A 21,840-nucleotide genomic window follows, 5' to 3' on the forward strand; every position below is an offset into this window, starting at 1 on the left:
CACTTTAAGGAGACAGCTTTGACAGCAAAGCCACTTCTTTTCTGCTGTTCATTGATGTTCCCACTTTGTAGATTATCTACTCCACCATTTTCTTTCATGAATAACTTCTGGCGAAAATGAGTAAATAACGAGATTTCTGAGGACTGCTTGCAAATATTTTCTGAAAATCTTGTGCGACGTAATTGATGCTTTCAAAAAATCAACATTTGGTTTCGAGGGGAATTTATTAGAAGCCCTTATTTTTTCCAGGCTCTGGGCATGTGTTCACATCTTAACTGCAGGGCCTGCACGAGCTGATTAGGTGGTTTAAATGCTGCAGTTGTGCAGTGTAAACAGCGCATGAATCCACAATTAGAATACGACCTGACACTGAATTGAAGAAGTATAAGACTCCCTGGCAGAGTGAATATCAGTCTGCTTCCATTCACTTTTTTGTGACTTGGAATTTACATTTCACATGTTTATCATTGCTTCAAAGCTGAAACTTCGTTACATTGAGACAAAATTTGTCATTTAAATGCTATAAGCTTCAAATAACATGTGGTTTTAAATAGCAGGGGTCTGTGTAACTCATCAGATTAAATTATATGTCCTTTATGAGCTGCATTGGACGTTTCGCATTGGAAATAGTTCAGGGGTTACAGCATACCTACAGAATTCTCTGGTTTTCAGCTTTCATTTAAATAGGAGGTGAAAATATATATTTTGTGGGGGGAGGGGGGTTCCGGTACGCTGTGCACCACAGAGGCTGTCAGGGGATTTATGCCATAGGGAGGGGGTGGGGCCTAATCCCACCCAAAAGGCCGGCATCAGCATGCTGAGGGGAGCAGTGTGCAGGCACTGATCTACCAGTATACTGGGAGATCAGTTGACAAGCGGACCCCCACCCCTGCTCTTGGTCGGACCGGGCCTCCGATCGCCAACCCCGCCACCAGCCCTACCCGCAGCCCTACCCCCCCCCCCCCCCCCCCCCGATGTAGAGTTCCCCCCATTTCCTCCCCTCCTTCCTCCCCCCAACCCAGGTCTGGCTCTGCCCACATCTGGCTCTGCCCCCCACCCCCATGGCACTGCTGGGCAGTGACAAGGTGCCCAGTGGGCCGTGCCAGAATGTCAGGCTGACACTGCCAAGGGTGCCAGGCTGGCAGTGTGAGGCTGGCACTGCCTGAGGAACATCTCCTGCCCCCCTGCCCTTGTCCCCCCCTCCCTGGTGGAGGCCTCAATGGTTTCTAGTCCCACCTCAATGATGGGGACCATACGTGATCACCATTGGTGTGGATCTCCACTGGCGAGGTCAGAAACTTTACTGAGCCTGGATGATTGAAGCAGAGCAGCTTCTGAATATTGTAATTAGCCTTGTGTTGTTCCCTGGCGCAAGGCTGATTACGTCGAAAAAAATGGCCTGGGAAGATCAACACCAGCTGCACACCAGTCGCCATTCCCGTTTTTGGCCACCCACTGACATTTCCCGGCCCGCTGTGCTACTCAAGCAGCGCAGCAGGCCAAGAAAATCGTGCCTTATATGTCCAATGTATTTTTGTTTGAAAATTGCAGCTGAGACAAGTAATCTAAAAGAGATAAAATGCTGGGATTAAGCGTCAAACCCACGGCATGTTCTGCAGTGCTGGGAGACTGCCCACCATTTGCCTGCAGCGGGATTCTCAGCCTACCATTGCCAACAGGGTTTCCTGAAGAATGCACCCCTCGCCGCCCTGAAACCATGGCAGGGGTGCACCGTTAGCAGGACTAGAAGATCCCGCAGGCATGAACAACCTAAATAATTCAAGCCTAAATAACTGATTTTTCTCAAATATCAGCAGCCAGATTTTCAGCACCCTGATAATTAAAGTAAACAGTTAGATTAAAGTAGCAACAGTAGCAATTGAAGCAATGAATGTAAATCATTGAGTGTAGAGCAGTAAAGACAACTTGAACAGGTGTAGATTGAGAAAGATGAAACCTTCAGAGAAAACTGGAACATATAATCAATGTTGGAGCTACCGTTATTATTCATTACGTTAAGGAAAGTGTCAGATGTTTGCTGAAAGGGATTAATTGAGAAGAGCGTTGTCTAATTTATTTACAATGCATCATTTGTGTGTAATGCCAATGTGCTGAAACATTGACCTGCCTGCAACCTTTGACATTAACTCCACTCTGTCAAGCAGCTGCATGTCATTGGCTTTGCCTGATTTCATTCTTATCTATTGTGACACAGCCAAAGAATCATCCATATACACTATTTATATGTATACTCTGATGGCACGAGCTCCCCACTCTCTCTCTCTCTCATCCCTTCAGCTGTCCTGAACCGTCACACAGCTTGCTTTCCAACATCCAGTAGTGGATCAGCAAAAGTTTCCTCTGGCTAAATATTGGAAAGATCAAAGCCATTGGGTTCAGACCCCATCACAATTTGTAACTCTACGCCTTTCTGGGCAAATATCTGTTAGTATGTACCCAGTGGGTAAATATTGCAACTTCACATCCAAAGATGTGCCAGTTAGGTGGATTGGCCCTGTTAACTTGCATCGTATTGTCAGGGAAGTTAGCAGAGTTAATACGTGGGGTTACAGGAATAGGGCCTGGGTGGGATTGTTGTTGGTGCAGACTCAATGGCCGAATAGCCTCCTTCTGTACTGTAGGATTCGATGATCCTTAATTTTATTCTGGGATACTCAGTGCAATGATTCAATGACGCAGAGGAAGAAAGAACAAAGTTGCTGGTAATACTGCAAAGGCGGATCATTTTTCACAAGCAGCACTTTTCTTTCAAATTGCACTGTGAAATATAGGCCGAAATTCTCCCATCCCGCCCGCCTCTGGAATTTTAGCGGGCAGGTTGCGGAGAATGTGAAACGCCATTGACAGTCGGGCAGGAATTTCCGACTTTCAGACCAACGCGGCATGTCATTGGCATTTCTAAATTACATTTAAAAATGTAAGTTTGTAAGTATACATTCCGACACAACATTAAAAGTATGCACAACAATCACAAACATAAGAATTCTTAAGGTTAAAGGCAGGGAGGACTTGACAGTTTATTTCTTCACAAATGCTGTCCATTGTGTGAACTATTATACAAAAGGTTGCAGCCCTTTGGCCTGCTCTCACCATTCTGAGCTGGTGCAATTTCAAGCCCCACAAACCAAAAAGCCCAAAACATTAGAGAGAAAACTGGAAGAATAAAACATGAGGGACTAGATTCCACTAGCTTGCACTGGTATTTTCCTTAAGCAGATTTCACCCACAATTGGCCAAAACATTGCAAATGAATTCTAAATGCATATTATGTTCAGTGCAAATTGAGTTTCCAAGCTTATCTGCTAGGTTTTGTTTTAAATGTTACTCTGTGCCAACTGTGCCCCCAAAACTGACCATGCCCCTAGCATGGATAATGGGCATTGAACACTTAGCTAGTTGTGCTAATTTCCAGGTCTGAAAGACATGCTGGTTAGATGCATTGGCCATGCTAAATCCTCCCTCAGTGTACCTGAACAGGCACCGTGAGTGTGGCGACTAGGGGATTTTCACAGTAACTTCATTGCAGTGTTGATGTAAGCCTATTTGTGACAATAATAAACTTTACTTTTACTCCAGAAGGCTCTTGAAATTAAACAATTTCTTCTGGGCACAAAGAAATGCAAAATAATTTTCTTGGCAAAAAGATTTTAAATCATAGAATGGTTATTGCACAGGAAGAGGCCATTCAACTGTCAGATGTGTACCCATTCTGCGCAAGAGCAATGTAGCTCGTCCCATTCTCCCATCCCTGGGGGTGGGGGGCAATCGGGGCCCCCAGAAGGTCAGGCGGTGGGGGTGGGGTGTCCCCCTGGCCATTGGCACCCTGTGCCAGCCTGGACCCCTAGTATCGCTCAAAGGGGAAAGTGCCAATTCCCAGGGGGTACCTTGGCACTGTTTATTGGACATCGGACAGTGCCAAGGGGAGGTGGGACCTTTGGGGGATGGGGCCTGCGGGGGCGTGGCCTGGTGGGCCAATTGGTGGAAGTGGGGGGGGTCCCGCTGCCACTTTGCAGACAGGATCCCTCCTCCCCCCCTCCTCCCCCCTCCTCCCCAGAGAATGATCTGACCTCACCTCACCGCCCCCCCCCCCCCCCGCGTCCCCCCCAGAGAACGATCTGGCCTCACTCCCGCCCCTCCCACAGAGAACAATCTAGCCTCACTCTCCCCCCCTCCTCCCCAGAGAGTGATCTGGCCTCGCTACCCCCCCCCCCCCCCAGAGAATGAACTGGCCTCCCTCCCCCCGCCACCCCCCCCCCCCCCCCCCCCCCCCCCCCCCTCCCCCCCCGAGGTACATCTGACTCGTCCCCTCCCCACCCCCTCACCAGAGAATTATCTGGCCTGCTTTCCTCACCCCCCCCCGAACCAGACAACGATCTGCCTGTGGTGACCCACTGTAACTACGTATTACATGCCTGGACACCCCTGCTGCGCCTGACCCGAGACTCCTCCCTTTCCACCTGATCGAGATATAAAGGTAACGGTTCCTCCCCTCTGCCTCAGTCTGGACCAGGCTAGCTACAAGGGTGTGTTCCAGTTCTTTGTGATTAAAAGCCTGTTTTACTTCACACTCGCTATAGTCCTCGTGAATTTATGGTGCATCACTTTTAATCACAAAGAAAACAAAAATCATAGGATGGAACAAATTTTGAAGCCCAACAAATTAGACCTGGACCCTCAAGCTGTAGGAGCTTCCAACAGCTTCGACCACTGGCTGAAGTGTTTTGAAGCCTTCCTCGAAGCCTCCGCTGTCGTCTAGTCCAAATCAGACAAGCTGCACGTGCTCCACGCCCGGATAAGCGACGTGGTTATTCCACCATCCGTGATGCTGAGACGTACAGGGACGCGATAGAGCTCCTAAAGTGCCCAATTTCTCGTGAACTACGGGTACTCGGCAGGGCCTGTAATTGCAAGGCTGTATCCGCTGCACAGTATACGGAGGACTTAATCCGCAATGCCTATGTTACGGGCATCGCGTCCAATTACATTCGGCAGCGACTGCTGGGGCAGGGTGGGCTGGGCCTACCGAAAATAGTGGCGCTCGCAGAATCTTTAGAGGTGGCCTCCTATAACCTCGAGGCTTACTCACCCGGCCACACGGTTGCTTCGTGGGCACCACGGCCGCTGCCACCCCAGTATCTAGGAGGGCCGCAGACGTACGCCACACCACGCCTCACCAACGACTCGACTGCTGCGGCTGTTGCAGGTCCAAAGTGTTATTTTTGCGGCCTGGGGAAGCACCCCCGACAACGCTGCCCGGCAGTTACAGTGGGTCACCACACTGTCCCGTCCCCCCCCTCCCCCCCAACCAGACAACAATTGGGCCTCCCTCTGCCCCCCGACCCCACCCCCCCCACCAGAGAATGATCTGGCCCGCCCCACTGATCTGAGTCAGAGAGCCGTTGGAAGCTCTGAACGCACCTCTTCAGCAGCTGGAGTGCCCGAAACAGACTTTTATTCAGCATGTCTATTTCGACGCGATTCTGGATCGGCGAACGCGGTGGTAAAGGGGGAAATTCTAATAAAGTTGGGCGGGCAGTTCATTCATTCAATTTAAATGCATGCCTCACACCCGACTTTACCATGTTTTGACGCAATGGTAAAATCAGGTTCTTTGGGAGAATTCTGGCCAAAATTGTGTTTTTCTATGGAATTTTCTCCCTTAATCCTATATGCCTCACTTTTTATGCAGAATGATGTAAACATCATTTACTTTCCTTGCATTTTATTCTTGCTTTATCTTGTCTGAGAATTCTCCAACCTGATTGGCTTGTTGACCTCTGCTACTTACTCTGAGCTTGCAATGAAAGCCACAGCTCTCCGGAAGAAGGCACCAAATGTAAATTAGTGTCAGAAAGAAGGAAAAGTGTGCATTAGAATGGGCAAATTTATTTTTCAAAGTGAACAGTGACCATCATCCTCAACTGCTGGTGACAAAATCCAGATTATTGCACAATGACAAGGAATCAAAATTTAAAAATATATTGTGTTCGAATAAATAGATGTATCAATGTGAACCACAGAGTTGTCCAAACAAAAGACTTTTTGGATGTAATTTAGCCTCGCCCCTTCACTTTTGTATGTGTAATATTTGATTTGATTTAATTTGATTTATTATTTGTCACATGTATTAGTACACAGTGAAAAACAGACAGAACATATTGTCAACTGATCATTTATTTTATGCAGTGTGCTTTTTTCTTAAGTAGCTAATTTACAGGTAACACATTTGCTTCTTTTTTCTGTAACAGATTGTCTACTGGAAAACAAGAAGTTTGTTGGAGAGGAGAAAACGATATGTTGAAAAACATGTCCTTACTTTCAATGGACAACGCAGTCATGGAATGGTTCCAGGTCTAGAACCCTACAGTGAATATGGTCTGATCGTGATGGTCTTTAACAGAAAAGGTGACGGGCCACAAAGTGGACCCATCCACTTCAAGACTCCCGAAGGAGGTAAAGCATAAGCCTCCCACACTATCAATCATGAAAGGTTTAACAAACTTAATTACAATGTAATTCCTTATAAGTTGCTGCATATCAAAGTGTCATATGTGGACACGATGGAATTTCTTTCTAAACAATATAGCATTTCGTACAACTTCTGAGCCCTTTGCTAAACGTGGCCAGAATTCTCCAGCTATTCACACCAGCAAGATCTTCTGGTCCTGCCGAAGGCACACCCCCGCCATGGGTTTCCCAGGGGCGTGGGGTGCAGTCAGTGGCAAGTCCCATTGACAGCAGCAGGACCAGAAGATCTCACCCACTGCTCTGCTACCTCCTGCTGTGAGAAACACGCTGTGGGGAGGCCAGATGGTTACCCCCCACCCTACCCGCCTTATTAATTTCATAAATTATGTCAATTTGTATGTAATACATGCAAAAGTGGAAATTATATTGGATCGGATTTAGGACATCACTGAATAATGCAGTTACCTTGGGGATCCATGTAGAACATTTCCTTTGCAATTGTGCTATAAAATGGGAGATAAAATAATCTCTTTAGAATATCTATTAATAATACTTGCAAAAATTGGATAATAGAGTTCAAGAGTGGATAATGATGCTTTACATATTTTATTTTACATACTAGCAGTCTGACACTACGAACTATTCCTGCCGATTCTGCATATATACATAGCTACCAACTGTGCCATGGTCTGTATGAACAAGCAGAAGGAGATAGAAGAATCAAATAGTTTGTTTTCCCTTATCACTTCAGTACTATAATTGACCATATTATGACTGAAGTGAAGATATGGAAAATAATGGAGCAAATATCAGTGGAGCTGTCATGAACAATTTGAATTTGGCTGCCAGTTGAAATAGAGAAGGACATGCAAAGTTCAAATCATGCTTTCTGGAAATCAGCAAACCCCTTTAATCAGTTTTGTGATCAAGATTGCCAAATGCTCAATGGGAGAGTATTTGGCAAGGTGACTACCTTTGAAGTAGCTAGTGAAACAGGAAAATGATGGAATTCCAGCCTGTCAGTCTGCCTCAGTTAAGATGGAAATATAACAACATATAATGTAGTCCAAACACCATGTCCTTCCTCGGTGCAGAAGTTGGAGATAATCACAGGGTAAGCATTGCAGGCTGTACATTGGTGTTCTGAGAGGCACAACGGTGTAATCCTTGTGTCACAAGTTATTTGATATCATTCAATTTAGTTATTCCATATTATTGCAAATGCGAGAGAAGCCTTTACACTAGACCTTTTCACAGACAGCACCAGAATTAGAAAAGGAGTTGTATATATCTTAATGCCCAAGAAAAGAAATGTATCTTTACTTCAAAGCACTATTCAGCTGATGCACCAATTGGCAAAAACATCAAGTAAAACTCTAGTTACCACTGTAAGGAAAAGTAGCAGGTATAGGCCCAGATAAGAGATTCCAGTGCTGCACTCGATAAAGAACAAGCTTGACAGTCTCCATTTTGACATCCATAGAAAACTGGGACTTCACATTAAGTATGAACAGAAACAAGAGAAAAAAAAGATGAGTATTTTCAGTACTCATGCATCATATAAGCTTCCTATTTTCTACAGTAGAATGACACCCACTGATGTAACTTGTCATTTGTTTTTTGTTATATAAAAAATTAATTGCCTAGACTGGAGATATCAACGGAATAAACTAATCATTTGTCAGTTGATGGATTAAGCAAGTCATTTATGCCTTGCTTGTTTAAACAGCCAAATTCATCTCTTTCCCTCTTGGCAACACAACATGAGTGGGGTATATCACTGTATTGAGCTTTAGGATTCCTAAAGATCCAGGGCATTTTCAATTAGACCCATGTGACTAGAAGTTTTCCCTTTGCACAATGATAGTACCTGTGCAAATTTGAAAAGATTCCATTCTATTAATAATGTTCAGTTCGTTAGCAAGAAGCATTGCTGGATAATGCAAGACAATACTTGTTTCTGAGACAGCTATCACGAAACCTTTTTAAAGTGATCTATTGTGCAATCTGTATTTACCCTCCATGCTATAATGGCAAAGTGCACTTCACAAATACACACCATATTGTTAAACTCTTCAAGAAACTTCTGAATTTGTTCATGATAGCTGTTCAAGCACATGACAAAATGTTAGCAAGGGCACCGTCTGGGAAATAGACTGTTTCATTATGGCAAACATTGTTTAATGTGAGGATCGTTTACTACATAGCTGGGAATTCCTTACATACAAAGCCTTTAGCACTAAATTATGAAGCATTTAATTTGTGCTAATTTCAAAGTACCTCAAAGCTGAAATGTAAGAGCAAACAACTTTTAACAACCTTACATGCCTATTTTGTAACTTTCACAGTGCTCAGCTATGGTTGCAGTCAGTGACATATTCCAGCATTTTATTGAGAGTGCCACCCCAGGAGCAAGTGTATGAGACAGGAAAAGATGCTGTGTATCCATGAGCATCTTGGGATTGAGGTGGCCTTTGCTCCCCAGCAATTGGGTTGTAAGATGGGCCAGTTATTCAGTCTGCCCACTCCATAACTGTTGGGATAACCTAACTTTCCGCATAAAATGGCCCAGATTTTCTGGTCTCCAGATGGTCATATCACGAATGTACCCTGAATGATGCACTGTGGAAGTTTTGTTTTAATTCATTTTAATGGGATGTGGGCGTCACTGGCTAGGCCAGCATTTGTTGCCCATCCTTTAATGCCCATCCTTTATTGCCCTTGAGAAAGTGGTGGTGAGTGCCCACCTTGAACAGTTGCAATCCATGTGATGTAGGTATATCCACAGTGCTGTTAGGGGGAATTTGAGGATTTTGACACAAAAACTCCACTGGAATTGGCTCAAAGTTTCAACTTCCAATGGATAATTCCCCTGAATCTAAAAATCTTTGCCTGTGAGGGGGGGAGAGAGCTGAGCCTGCGAGTTGGGGTGTTGGGTTGGAGGCGGGGGGCGGGGGGGGGGGGGGGGAACGGGGCCTATGAGTTGGGTGGGGGGGGGAACGGGACCTGTGACCTGTGAAGAATGGGGATGAGGTTGGCCCATGGGAAAGGAGAGCGGAGTGTGTGCGTATGAGTGTGTGCGTGAGAGGGGATGCGCTTGTGTGCGAGAAGGTGTGTGCGTGTGAGGGTGTATGTACTATGTTTGTACTTGCTGCATGAAAATCACTGTTTGTGGTTTGCTCTTCAACACAATAGAACATAGAACATAGAACATAGAACATTACAGCGCAGAACAGGCCCTTCGGCCCACGATGTTGCACCGACCAGTTAAAAAAAAAAACTGTGACCCTCCAACCTAAACCAATTTCTTTTCGTCCATGAACCTATCTACGGATCTCTTAAACGCCCCCAAACTAGGCGCATTTACTACTGATGCTGGCAGGGCATTCCAATCCCTCACCACCCTCTGGGTAAAGAACCTACCCCTGACATCGGTTCTATAACTACCCCCCCTCAATTTAAAGCCATGCCCCCTCGTGCTGGATTTCTCCATCAGAGGAAAAAGGCTATCACTATCCACCCTATCTAAACCTCTAATCATCTTATATGTTTCAATAAGATCCCCTCTTAGCCGCCGCCTTTCCAGCGAAAACAATCTCAAATCCCTCAGCCTCTCCTCATAGGATCTCCCCTCCATATCAGGCAACATCCTGGTAAACCTCCTCTGCACCCTCTCCAAAGCCTCCACATCCTTCCTGTAATGTGGGGACCAGAACTGCACACAGTACTCCAAGTGCGGCCGCACCAGAGTTGTGTACAGTTGCAACATAACGCTACGACTCCTAAATTCAATCCCCCTACCAATAAACGCCAAGACACCATATGCCTTCTTAACAACCTTATCTACTTGATTCCCAACTTTCAGGGATCTATGCACACATACACCTAGATCCCTCTGCTCCTCCACACTATTCAAAGTCCTCCCGTTAGCCCTATACTCAACACATCTGTTATTCCTACCAAAGTGAATTACCTCACACTTCTCCGCATTAAACTCCATCCGCCACCTCTCGGCCCAACTTTGCAACCTGTCTAAGTCTTCCTGCAAACTACGACACCCTTCCTCACTGTCTACCACACCACCGACTTTGGTGTCATCAGCAAATTTGCTAATCCACCCAACTATACCCTCATCCAGATCATTAATAAATATTACAAACAGCAGTGGCCCCAAAACAGATCCCTGAGGTACACCACTTGTAACCGCACTCCATAATGAATATTTACTATCAACCACCACCCTCTGTTTCCTATCCGCTAGCCAATTCCTGATCCAATTTCCTAGATCACCCCCAATCCCATACATCTGCATTTTCTGCAGAAGCCTACCATGGTGAACCTTATCAAACGCCTTACTAAAATCCATATATACCACGTCCACTGCCTTGCCCCCATCCACCTCCTTGGTCACTTTCTCAAAAAACTCAATAAGGTTAGTAAGGCACGACCTACCTGCCACAAAACCATGCTGACTATCACCTATCAATTCATTACTCTCCAAATAACTATAAATCCTATCCCTTATAATTTTTTCCAACATCTTGCCGACAACAGAAGTGAGACTCACCGGTCTATAATTCCCGGGGAAGTCTCTGTTCCTATTTATGAAAGTGTTCCTATTTACTTTCAAGTAGTTATACTAATGATTACAATTAGTCCATTAAATGAAAATCATTTTCTGAAATGTACTGTAATGTACAATAAAAATTTTGACCGGCACCCAATACATTGAAAAGCTATTTAAATGTCTCAAACCGAGTCACTGTGTTAGAAAATGAAGACGTAGCAAAACATGACAGCTAGTGCAGTAGAAAGGGGCCATAGTTTGATTTCCCCTGATGATGCAACCCTATGAAGAAGGATTCCAAGAACAGGTACGCTCTCCATTTTTGAAGAGGCCCAGTTTAGAGTCCGGGCTAGCAATGTAGAGCTCCAGCATTATGCAAAAAAGTAGGAGTGGAATGGCAATCTCACTGTGCTTGCCATTCCTCGGTAGATTAGCCCAATGTCTAAGCATTAGACTGGGCTGCTAGGAGCGCCTGAGCGCTTTGCAATTCTGACAGACAGCCATGACCTGTTGTTGGGAACCATATCATCACAGTGAGAAATTGACATGAGAGCAGGACTAGTGGCACAATGGATTGATTAAATACGTTCTCATAGGTTTGTGTTTGCTAATTGCAAGCCTATGAAAGCTAGAATAAGTGTTGTGTTTGACTTGAACCCCTAAGCCTTTATAACAGCAGTGTGAGTCTTTGTGGAAATGGCAAGTGAGTGTTACAGATGTCCTTGGAATTGCCCCAGTGCAGGTTGCAGTGCTGCAGCATCTCCAAGTTTCCTGCCCATCAATATCTGAGCTTCCAATTACAAGCATTTTCAATGCTGGCACCTCACCAATGTTATGGATGGGCAACAATGATGTTTGCCAGTGATTTTCACATCCCATGTAATAAGAAAATAAAGCTGATTCCAACAAATATCTGCAAAATTTACGAAAGGTCAGCCATATGTGCTTCTCTTACTTTCCAACATTCCAGTTTGAGGGAATGCCTGATAAGAAAATCTAAACACCTTACAACTAGTAAATGCTCTCAAAACAAAAACAGTTGTCCAACTAGAATGACTCCCAACAAATAAAACCATTACAGAGTGATCATTCTGAAAAACAAAAAAGCTTACTGTCTGAGATATAGATTGTTTCATTATGACAAACATTGTTTAATGTGAGGATTGCTTGCTACAGAGCAGGAGGTCCCATATGTGTGTAACTAACTGCTTCATAGTTTAGCACTAAAGGCTTTACATATATGTGCTATCTTCCAAATACTTCAAACGGGAAGAACATATTTCAGTTTGCTCACAGTTCCTCCCGTTTAGCTGTAAAAATGATACTTTACTGATTACCTCTCCCTCTCCAATGATGGCTTTAAACCCCAAAATCAACTTTGCACTTTGATGTTTAAAACTAATGAATTAATATTTAATCAAAACAACTGGTTGAGAAGGCATTGGCCCATTAAAAATATATTGGCCCAGCAATCGCCAGAAAAGTAACGGTGAATTAATGATGCATATCATTAGTGAGTAAAATACCCAGCAATTTGTCATGAAGAAGGGATCTACCACCAGTTCCAATTCTCTGCAAATTGCTGGACAGTTTACACCACTCTGGCATGAACCATGCCAAAACCCTTAATATTACCATCTTGCCATAAAATTTCTCATTGTCTGTCATGAAATTGCTGGATTTATGCTATAAATAATAAAATAATTTTGTCACAGACACTTAGGGCTATTAATTCACAGTGGTAATGAGATTATTTATGAAGTTAGGAATGCCACAAATAATTCTCCACTGTTCAACGAGAAAGCAGTATTTGGAATTTTTATGCATTAACACAAATGAGCTCATCAAACTGAGCTTAGTATCTGGAAAAATTGTTACTTTTGGCACAATCATATTTTCTAAGTTTTTGTTCAGTCCTGAAAATATTATGGGGATTAAGGTTTGCAATGTCTTTCCTTTTCTTATATAAACTTAAAACCATAATTTAACAATGTGTCTAACATTTTTTTCCCGACAGTCCCTGAGCAGCCTGCTTTTCTGCAGATTGCCAACTTTGCGAAAAATTCTGTGACTCTGATATGGGGACCTCCGGCAAAACCTAATGGCTTTCTTACTGGTTATTTGCTTAAGTACCAATTGAGTAAGTAGAAAACACAGTTTAGTGCACTGGATTGCTGATCTAGTTCATGTGCTTTCTTTACTTTGATATTGTACTGTTATGATTATGTTTCATTGTGCGTGAAAGTTTGAAATTTTGGTTAGGGTTAAGCTTCACTCTATAAAGAAAGAACTTGAAATTATATATCAACAAATCCTGAAGTATTTTATAGCCAATGGGATACTTGTGAAGTATACTCGCTGTTCTAATGTAGGAAATGCACTAGCCCATTTGCACAAAGAGCCCCCAAACAGCACTGCAATATTGGTGGCCATGTGCTTTATTGGGGGCACGGTTGGATAGATCTGAAAATATTCCTGAATCACCCGCACCCATCATTCACCTGCAGACAGCAAGCAAATTTTGCATTGCTTCCTCATTTACTTGGTTTGTAGCATGCAATCAATGCCAGACAAACTGGTGAATGACTGCATCTTTGAACAGAAGGAGCAAAACTGTGAAGCTAGCCTGCACTAAAAGCTAGCGTACATCTCTGAAAGGGTAGTTGCATTTCGGCTGAAGCAGTGCTGGAAATCTTTCTAAGAGTATGGGCATGGAAAGTTAGACATTTGGCACAACGTAGCAGAGAGCACGGTTATCTAATGCAGCACTTGGAGGCCTTAGTTCAAGGATTGGACAGGATGACAGAGAATTTTAACCCAAGGGGACCAGAAATCCCCATAAACAAAGTTTATTTGTTTATTTATTTATTAGTGTCACAAATAGGCTTACCTTAACATTCAAATGAAGTTACGGTGGAAATCCTCAAAGACAGTGTGCACAGATAGCCAATGTGGTCAGTACCAGAAATGGAGCCCTGAGGATCTAGATACAGTGCCTCAAAAAGTTTATTGACTTCATATAAGTGGTCATAATTAGTGAATAAATCTTCAAATACCGGGGGTGATTCTCTCAAAAGTGCTGAATTGGCGGGAAAACTGTTCTAAATCCTGACTGTTTTCTTAGTTCAGCTTCTCACTTGAATCTCTGCACTCTGTGCAATGCAGAGGTCCCTGTTGTGAATATTAAAAACCCGGGGGGGGGGGGGCCTATTCGCGCCGGAGTTTGACAGTTCTGTATGTGCAGTGGTCCCGATCTACCTTCGGAGCATTAACATACAGAGGGATCTGGGTGTGCAGGTCCACAATTCCCTAAAAGTGGCAACACAGCTGGCCAAGATGATTAAGAAGGCATATGGCACGCTTGCTTCATCAGCCAGGGCACTGAGTACAAGAGTTGGGAAATCATGTTGCAGGTATATAAAAAACCTTGGTTCCGCTGCATTTGGAGAATTGTGTGCAGTTCTGGTCACCACAATACCAGAAGGACATGGCAGTTTTGGAGAGAGGGCAAAGAAGGTTCACCAGGATGTTGCCTGGTCTCGAGAGTGTTGACTATGGAGAGGTTGAATAAACTAGGATTGTTTTCACTGGAAAGATGGAGGCTGAGGGGGGACCTGATACAGGTCTACAAAATTATGAGGCATAGACAGGGTGGATAGTCAGAGGCTTTTTCTTTGGGTGAAAGTGTCAATTACAAGGGGGCACAGGTTCAAGATGAGAGGGGGAAGTTTAAGGAAGATGTGTGGGGGACGTTTTCCACGCAGAGAGTGGTGGGTACCTGCAATGTGCTGCCAGAGGAGGTGGTGGAAGCAGGCACATTAGCCAACATTAGGAAGCATCTGGATGGGTACATGAATCAGGAGAGAATAGAGGGACACGGACCGAGTAGGGGGCAGAAGGTTTTTTTTTAGTTTAGTTAGGGTATCATGCTTGGCAAAAGGTTGGAGGATCGAAGGGCCTGTTCCAGTGCTGTACCTTTCTTTGTTCAATTCATGAGATCCTTCCCATCACCTTCCAGAAATCTGTCATCCAAGTCTCATACTTACACAGGATACATATCATGGAAACAGGCCATTCAGCCCAACCGGTCCTTGCTGGTGATAATGCTCCACTCGAGCCTTCTCCCATCTTTTCTCATCTAAATTTACCATTGTATTCCTCTATTCCTTTTTTATTCCCTTCTCCCTCATGTGTTAGGCTCCCGGACCAGAACCCCAAATTACATTAGAATGCCAAACTAGAACTCAAAAACTTTTCCATTTTGACATAAATGTGAGGAAAGGATATTTCCTTCCAGGAATGATTCCACTGACAAAGTAGGGAACTTTTATAGTGGAACAAACTTTATTTAATAACACAGTTTTAAATTTAACTCTAACAAATGAAGCAGGTTATCTATTAATTGCTAAACAATATTTAAAAATGAAAGGAAGCAACTTTACTTTCTAGCTTATGACTATTTCAGTTCCAAATAAGCAGCATTTCTCTTACAAATGCCACTTTAAATACAGTTAACAACCATAAATACACTTGCTATAATGAGTGGAGACAGTCTTGAAGGTTTGCAAGAAAGATACAGTGCCAGTAGCCTGCAAAATCCTTCTAACTTCAACGAGGCTTCAGCTGCATACTAAACTAATTTCTGCAAAAGCCTTTTTGCTTTGCTACAGACCAAGGACTGCACATAAACCACATCATCACATGGCAATCACTCCGATCAGAAATCCCAGTGGAGCTTAAGTAAACAAAAGGCCATTAACTCTATTTAAAATAGCCACTTGCAAGACTAAAATGAGTAATTATACTCCTCTCCCAGCATCTGAGTTACATTCTAACCAGGCACACTGACTGCCAATAGCATAAAGCTGAAGTTTTAAACTGTACCCTTATATATCTAATCCCCTTTAGCGCGTGTATATTATTCACTTGATCCACTTCTTGTGGTTCACATTCTCACTTTTTCTCATACTCTGCTTTTTCTGAAGTTTTTTTCTGAATTCCCTTTGGAGTTCTTGGTGACTATCTCATATGAATGACCTCTAATAACGTTCCTCCCCACAAGAGGAAACATTCTCTCTCCAACAACTCTTAGTGTGCCAAGTCAAGGTTTGTACAAGTTTAGCATAGTTTCCCTACTATTCAGTTTAATTTCTCTGGAAATAAAACTTAGTGCTTGGTGTGTGGTCTTTAACATCATGTTGTACAACTTTTTGTGATGGGTGCATTTGTACTCTGATAACTTTGTTTCTCTACCTACATTTTTATCTTCCAAGTAATAAATGACTTCCCTATATTTCCTTCTAAAATGTACTCCCATTTAGCTGTGTTAAACTTAATTTGCCAATTAATTATCAATGTCCTCCTGTAATTTATTGCCGTCCTCCTCAGCACTGACTATCCCCTCCCCACAAATTAGGTGTCATCTGCAAAATTCTAATTGTGTTTTTGATTCCAAATTATAGGCTGGATTTCTCTGGCCATTCATGTTGGTGGGATTCTCTTGTCCCATTAGTGGCACAAGTTCAAGTCTAGATGACCCTTCGTCAGAGTTCAACACAGCTCTGACGAAGGGTCATCTGGACTCGAAACGTTGGTTCTATTCTCTCTCCACGGATGCTGTCAGACCTGCTGAGATTTTCCAACATTTTCTGTTTTTATTTCAGATTCCAGCATCTGCAGTTTTTTGCCTTTAGATTAATCTTGTTTCTGTCTGTCCTTCTCTATCTTCAACTTAAAGTGTGTTCTTTAATGGTCACTATTACCTAATTGTTCCCCTGCTTTTTTACTAATCTTATCTGCTCTGGCCCATTCCCCATTGCAAGGTCCAAAGCTTTCCTTGTTGAGCTTTCTACCTATTAGATTATGAATGAGGCCTGTGCATATTGAAGAACTCCATTCACTTATTCCCTTTTACTTATCTATTTTATTCAATTAATATCTGAGTAGTTAACATTCCCATGATTATTATTTTATATTTTTTACTCAATTCCCTAATTTCTCTGCGTACTTCTTCTTTCACATCCCTTCCACTATCAGGTCATCTATAGACTATTGTACCTTTTATTGTGATTGATCCTTTATTATCGTTTTTTCTCTATTGACATGGATTCTATTTTTATCATGCTAATAACTGCATACCTTTTTTCTGTACTGCCATTAAATTGTCTCATATAATTACAGCCTCTCCACCTCCCTGTTTCCCCCCTTCTCCCAATCTTTTCTAACTACGTTCTTGCTTGCAATATTTACTTCCAAATCTTGATTTTCTGTAGCCATGTCTCAGTAATCCTTTCTGTGTCTGGTTCCTCACAAAACATCATTGCCTCCAGCTCTCCTGTTTTATTCCAGACATTATATGCATTGATGTACAGGCATTTTAATAGCATTTCCTCTCATTCTAACTCCTTTTTAATAGAATTGCCTCTCATATTATGTTTAACTGTGTTTTTAGATTCCAGTTCTTAAATGCTATTTGTTTCCTTGCCATCATTGCCATCAGTGTCTTCACTTACTTATTCTTTATGTTTCCTTGCCCTGTTTGCATTTAGGCTACTTAAGTTTTTTGTAGATCCTTCCTCCACTCCCTTTAATTTAAAGCCTTTGTCACTTCCCTGTGCACCAGGATGCAGGGCCCATCCAAGTTCAGATGGAGCCCATCCCATTGGTACAGCTCCTTCCGCTCTAAGAACTGATTCCAGCTTCCCAGGAAAAGGAACACCTCTTTCCCATACCAGCCCAGGAGCCACATTTTAATTCTCCTGATCTGAATTTTTCTTTGTCAATTTGCATGTGGCTTGGGCAATAATCCAGAGGTCACTACCATTGAAGTCCCGCTTCTTAATTTGGAACCTAACTCTTGATATTTTTTCACCAGGACATTCTCCCTGTAAATACCTATGTTGTTTGTTCCAACATGGACTATGGTCACCCTCCATTTCCAAATTCTTCCCCATCCATCATGAGATATTGCTTACCCTGGCACTGAGTAGCCAACACACTCTTGAGGATTCCTGCTCTTGGCATTCATAGCTCATTGATTAATAGCTTCACTTCCCATGGTGCAAGCTCTGCTGCAAACCTCCCACCACATTTCGCACTGCCAGTTGTGGCAACCACAACAGGTACAAATCGATCCACACTCACAGATGTATTTCCCCCTCTCTTGCAGAGCAAGGTGGCACAGAAACACAGCGACAAGCAGCATCTACTGGCAGGCAACAGCAGCAGTTACACATCCTAATCCCAAATTAGATTAGGAGGTGGGGTGATGGGAAAGGTATTGTATTAGGTAGGGGGGAGAGTGTGGTGGGTAGTTGAATCTGAGGATTTAGACAGGAATATACAGAATCAGCTAGATAAGTAAGCAAATGGTAACAGATGAAATTTAATGAGACAAGAATCAAGTATTGCACAGTGGGAGAAAAAGAATGTGACAGAATTATGAGATGAATGCTGGACAAATTGCTGGACATCAAACAGGAGGGAATGATATGTACCAGTGGACTCAGCATTCTGAGGTACTGAACAGATTTAAAATAAAACCATGACACAAGAGCAAATGCATATGGTTCAAACTAGGCAAATTTGTGACTTGTATCAAGAAGCTTGCGCAACGTTTGGCACGGCTGTTTTCACCCTCTTGGATGCTTTACCCACCTCCCTCGACTTTGGCAAGGCATCACGCCGATGAAAATCACTACTGCTCCACAATAATGGAGACCAGGCATCATGGCCACGCCATAGGGATCAGACCGTTGAAGCTCCGCGTTGTTGGAAGCTTGGCCAGGCAATGCCCACCTGGTACACTGGCAGTGCCTGCCTGGTGCCCTGGCGGAAATTGGGGCACTCTGCGCAATGGCGCCCGAGCGCTCTGAAGCCAGCTTTACTAATGTTTTTAGGCTCTGCCTCCATCCCCCTACCAAAGATGTGCGGTTAGGTGGATTGGCCATGCTAAATTGCCCCTCAGTGTCAGGGGGACTAGCTATGGTAAATGCATGGGGTTATGGGGATAGGGCCTGGGTGGAATTGTGGTCGGTGCAGACTCGATGGGCCTCCTTCTGCATTGTAAGATTCTATTCTATGATTCTACCAGTGCAAAGCTCCCAGCTGTCAAAAAAATTGACAGAGTGCCAGGAGATTGCAACGTCAAGCTCGCCTTTTCACATTGTGCAACTTAAAATGAACATTACTGCCTATGGCCAAACTCACACCAAGTCCCATTCATCCATCATCCTTTTGTTCGCTGACCTACATCAGTTCATGGTCTGGCAATCCACAATTTTAAAATCAACAGTTGTTTTCAAATGCCTCATTTGAGGCATTTGAAAATAAATGCACAGTGGTTAGCACTGCTGCTTCACAGCTCCAGGGACCTGAGTTCGATTCCCGGCTTGGGTCACTGTCTGTGTGGAGTTTGCACATTCTCCTCGTGTCTGCATGGGTTTCCTCCAGGTGCTCCGGTTTCCTCCCACAGTCCAAAGATGTGCAGGTTAGGTTGATTGGCCATGCTAAAAATTGCCCTTAGTGTCCTGAGATGCGTAGGTTAGAGGGATTAGTGGGTAAATATGTAGGGATATGGGGGTCGGGCCTGGGTGGAATTGTGGTCGGTGCAGACTCGATGGGCCGAATGGCCTCTTTCTGTACTGTAGTGTTTCTTCTAAGATTGACTCACCGCTCCCTATCTCTGTAACTTCGTCCAGCCCTCAAACCTCTGAGACGTATTCACTCCTCCAATTCTGGCCTCTTGCGCAATTCTAATTGTGCTCCACTATTGATGGTCATGCTTTCAGCTGCCCAGGAGCTGAACCCTGGAATTCTTTCCCTAAACCTTTCCATCTTTTTACTTCTGTCTCCTTGAAGGTGCTTCATAAAATCTACCTCTTTGTCCAAAATTTTGGTAATCTATCCTCATTCTCCTTATGAGCATACATTTTGTTCAGTAACGCTCACTTTCTCAGTCTTGGAAAGTGAAACAGCATTCGAGATGCTGCTTAAATGTAGTTCTACGCAAAGGAAGGTTATCATATACCTAATGATTAAATGTAATGCTTGCATTTGTGAACTCTCTGTGATCTTTTGCGCCATTAAATGTCTTTTGAGACTGTAACGCGAGCATAGGAGAAATCTGTCCAATCATAGCAGTTACTAATTATGGAGGTTGTTTTTAAATGTATGAATTCCTTGGGTAAATTTAATTATATTTTACTACTTCAGATTTCGGAATATTATAATGGGAGTCTATAATTTACTTGTCTTTCAGAAACTGAGCACATTCTCGAGCAAACAATGCTGAATTGTTATCAGTTTACTCATAATTTTGAAAACTTAAACAATACATCCAGACATATATCTTGCCATGGTAATACCAATTATTTGTTTCTCTGATTTTGTGATTAGTTGTTTGGGGAAGTGGCACTACATTCAGCTATTCACAAAAATTCTTAATGCATATAATAAGTGGATTTGATTATAGATCACCTAAGGATGTTTGCTAAATTAGTGCGGAATGGCTGCAGGGTGAAATCAAGTTGCAAGCAAATAGCCTAATTCTCCAGCTGTCACTTTCATGCAAAACGTTATCCACAAATAATGTTATTAAACAGGACAGGAACTTGGACCAATTTGTAACACATGCATGAAAAGCTGGCAGTCTGTATTGACCAGTTAATTTTGTTTCGTGCAGCTTAGGCTTTGTGACATATTTTTGACAGACGCTTATCAGCAGAACATTACAGCAGTTGCAGTGAGGATCATGAACAGCTGAATGCATGAGAAAAGAATGTGGGAGTTGTTAGGTGAAAGAAAGTGCATACGCATGGTTTATGCCTAATGAGGATGTTTTCAATTGCCCTTTGCTGTAAGCAACAGATATCTAATTCATGGCTCATGTTAATATTTTAGAGATAATGTTTAGTTCCGGGGACATTGTTGTTGTGAAAGTAAGTTAGTTAAAGCACTGAGCTTTAGAGAGTGCCAAACACCTAAAAGAAAATAGCAGTTCTGAAGGTTACCTGTGTTTGAGAGTCAGAATGGAAGAGATGGAGCTTTAAAATAGCAGGTGGTCTTATTTATCTGGAGAGCTAGAAATGTGGTGTCGACATTACTTGCAAAAAAGTGTGGTCCAGGAAAATGTTTTGTTTTGGCAGTTAGAGTTAAATTCATGAAAAGCATTCAGTGAAACCTGTTGTCATGGAAATGAGTTGAGCTTAAGAAGGTTTTCTGGTTTCAATTCATCTGTGCATTTGTTGGGAGAGGGATTGGTTGCAGTTCGAACCTTGTGTGATTTGCAGTTCTCAGTGAAGCCCTGGGACACTGTGACAATTAGGGCTCAGAGAAGTCCTGGGGAGCTGATAACTTGGCAGCAGGCCATTGGTTCCGTACTACACAGTGAGGACTCAGAAGGGTGGCACAGTGGTTAGCACTGCTGCCTCACAGCGCCCATGTTCAATCCTGGCCTTGGGTGAATGTGTGGAGTTTGCATGTTCTCCCCTGCGTGGGTATCCTCCAGTTACTCTGGTTTCCTCCCACAGTCCAAAGATGTGTGAGTTAGGTGGATTGGCCATGCTAAATTGTCCCTTGTTGTTCAAAGATGTGTAGATTAGGGGAATTCGTGGCGGAAACATGCGGGGTCATGGGGATAGGGCCTGGGTAAAATGCTGCCAGAGAGTCAGTGCAGACCTCAATGGGATGAATGGCCTACTCCTGCACAGTAGGGATTCTATGGTTTGAATTCTGAATGTTCAAGTAGAAAATAGATACAGTAGACTGTTTTACTTTGCTGACTT

General features: G+C 43.3%; 1 protein-coding gene across 3 annotated transcripts in view; it reads left to right on the forward strand.

Moving 5' to 3' along the window:
• The window catches only part of LOC144491523 (neural cell adhesion molecule L1-like protein), a 554,136-nt gene that overhangs the window by 418,854 nt on the left and 113,442 nt on the right, over positions 1-21,840 (forward strand). For all 3 annotated transcript variants that reach the window (XM_078209437.1, XM_078209436.1, XM_078209438.1), the window contains 2 exons: positions 6,270-6,474; positions 13,074-13,196. In XM_078209437.1, the coding sequence (XP_078065563.1) occupies positions 6,270-6,474; positions 13,074-13,196 (328 nt within the window). The remainder of the gene's footprint in view (positions 1-6,269; positions 6,475-13,073; positions 13,197-21,840) is intronic.

Source organism: Mustelus asterias, chromosome 3 (genome assembly GCF_964213995.1).
Source record: "Mustelus asterias chromosome 3, sMusAst1.hap1.1, whole genome shotgun sequence".
NCBI classification, from domain to species: domain Eukaryota; kingdom Metazoa; phylum Chordata; class Chondrichthyes; order Carcharhiniformes; family Triakidae; genus Mustelus; species Mustelus asterias.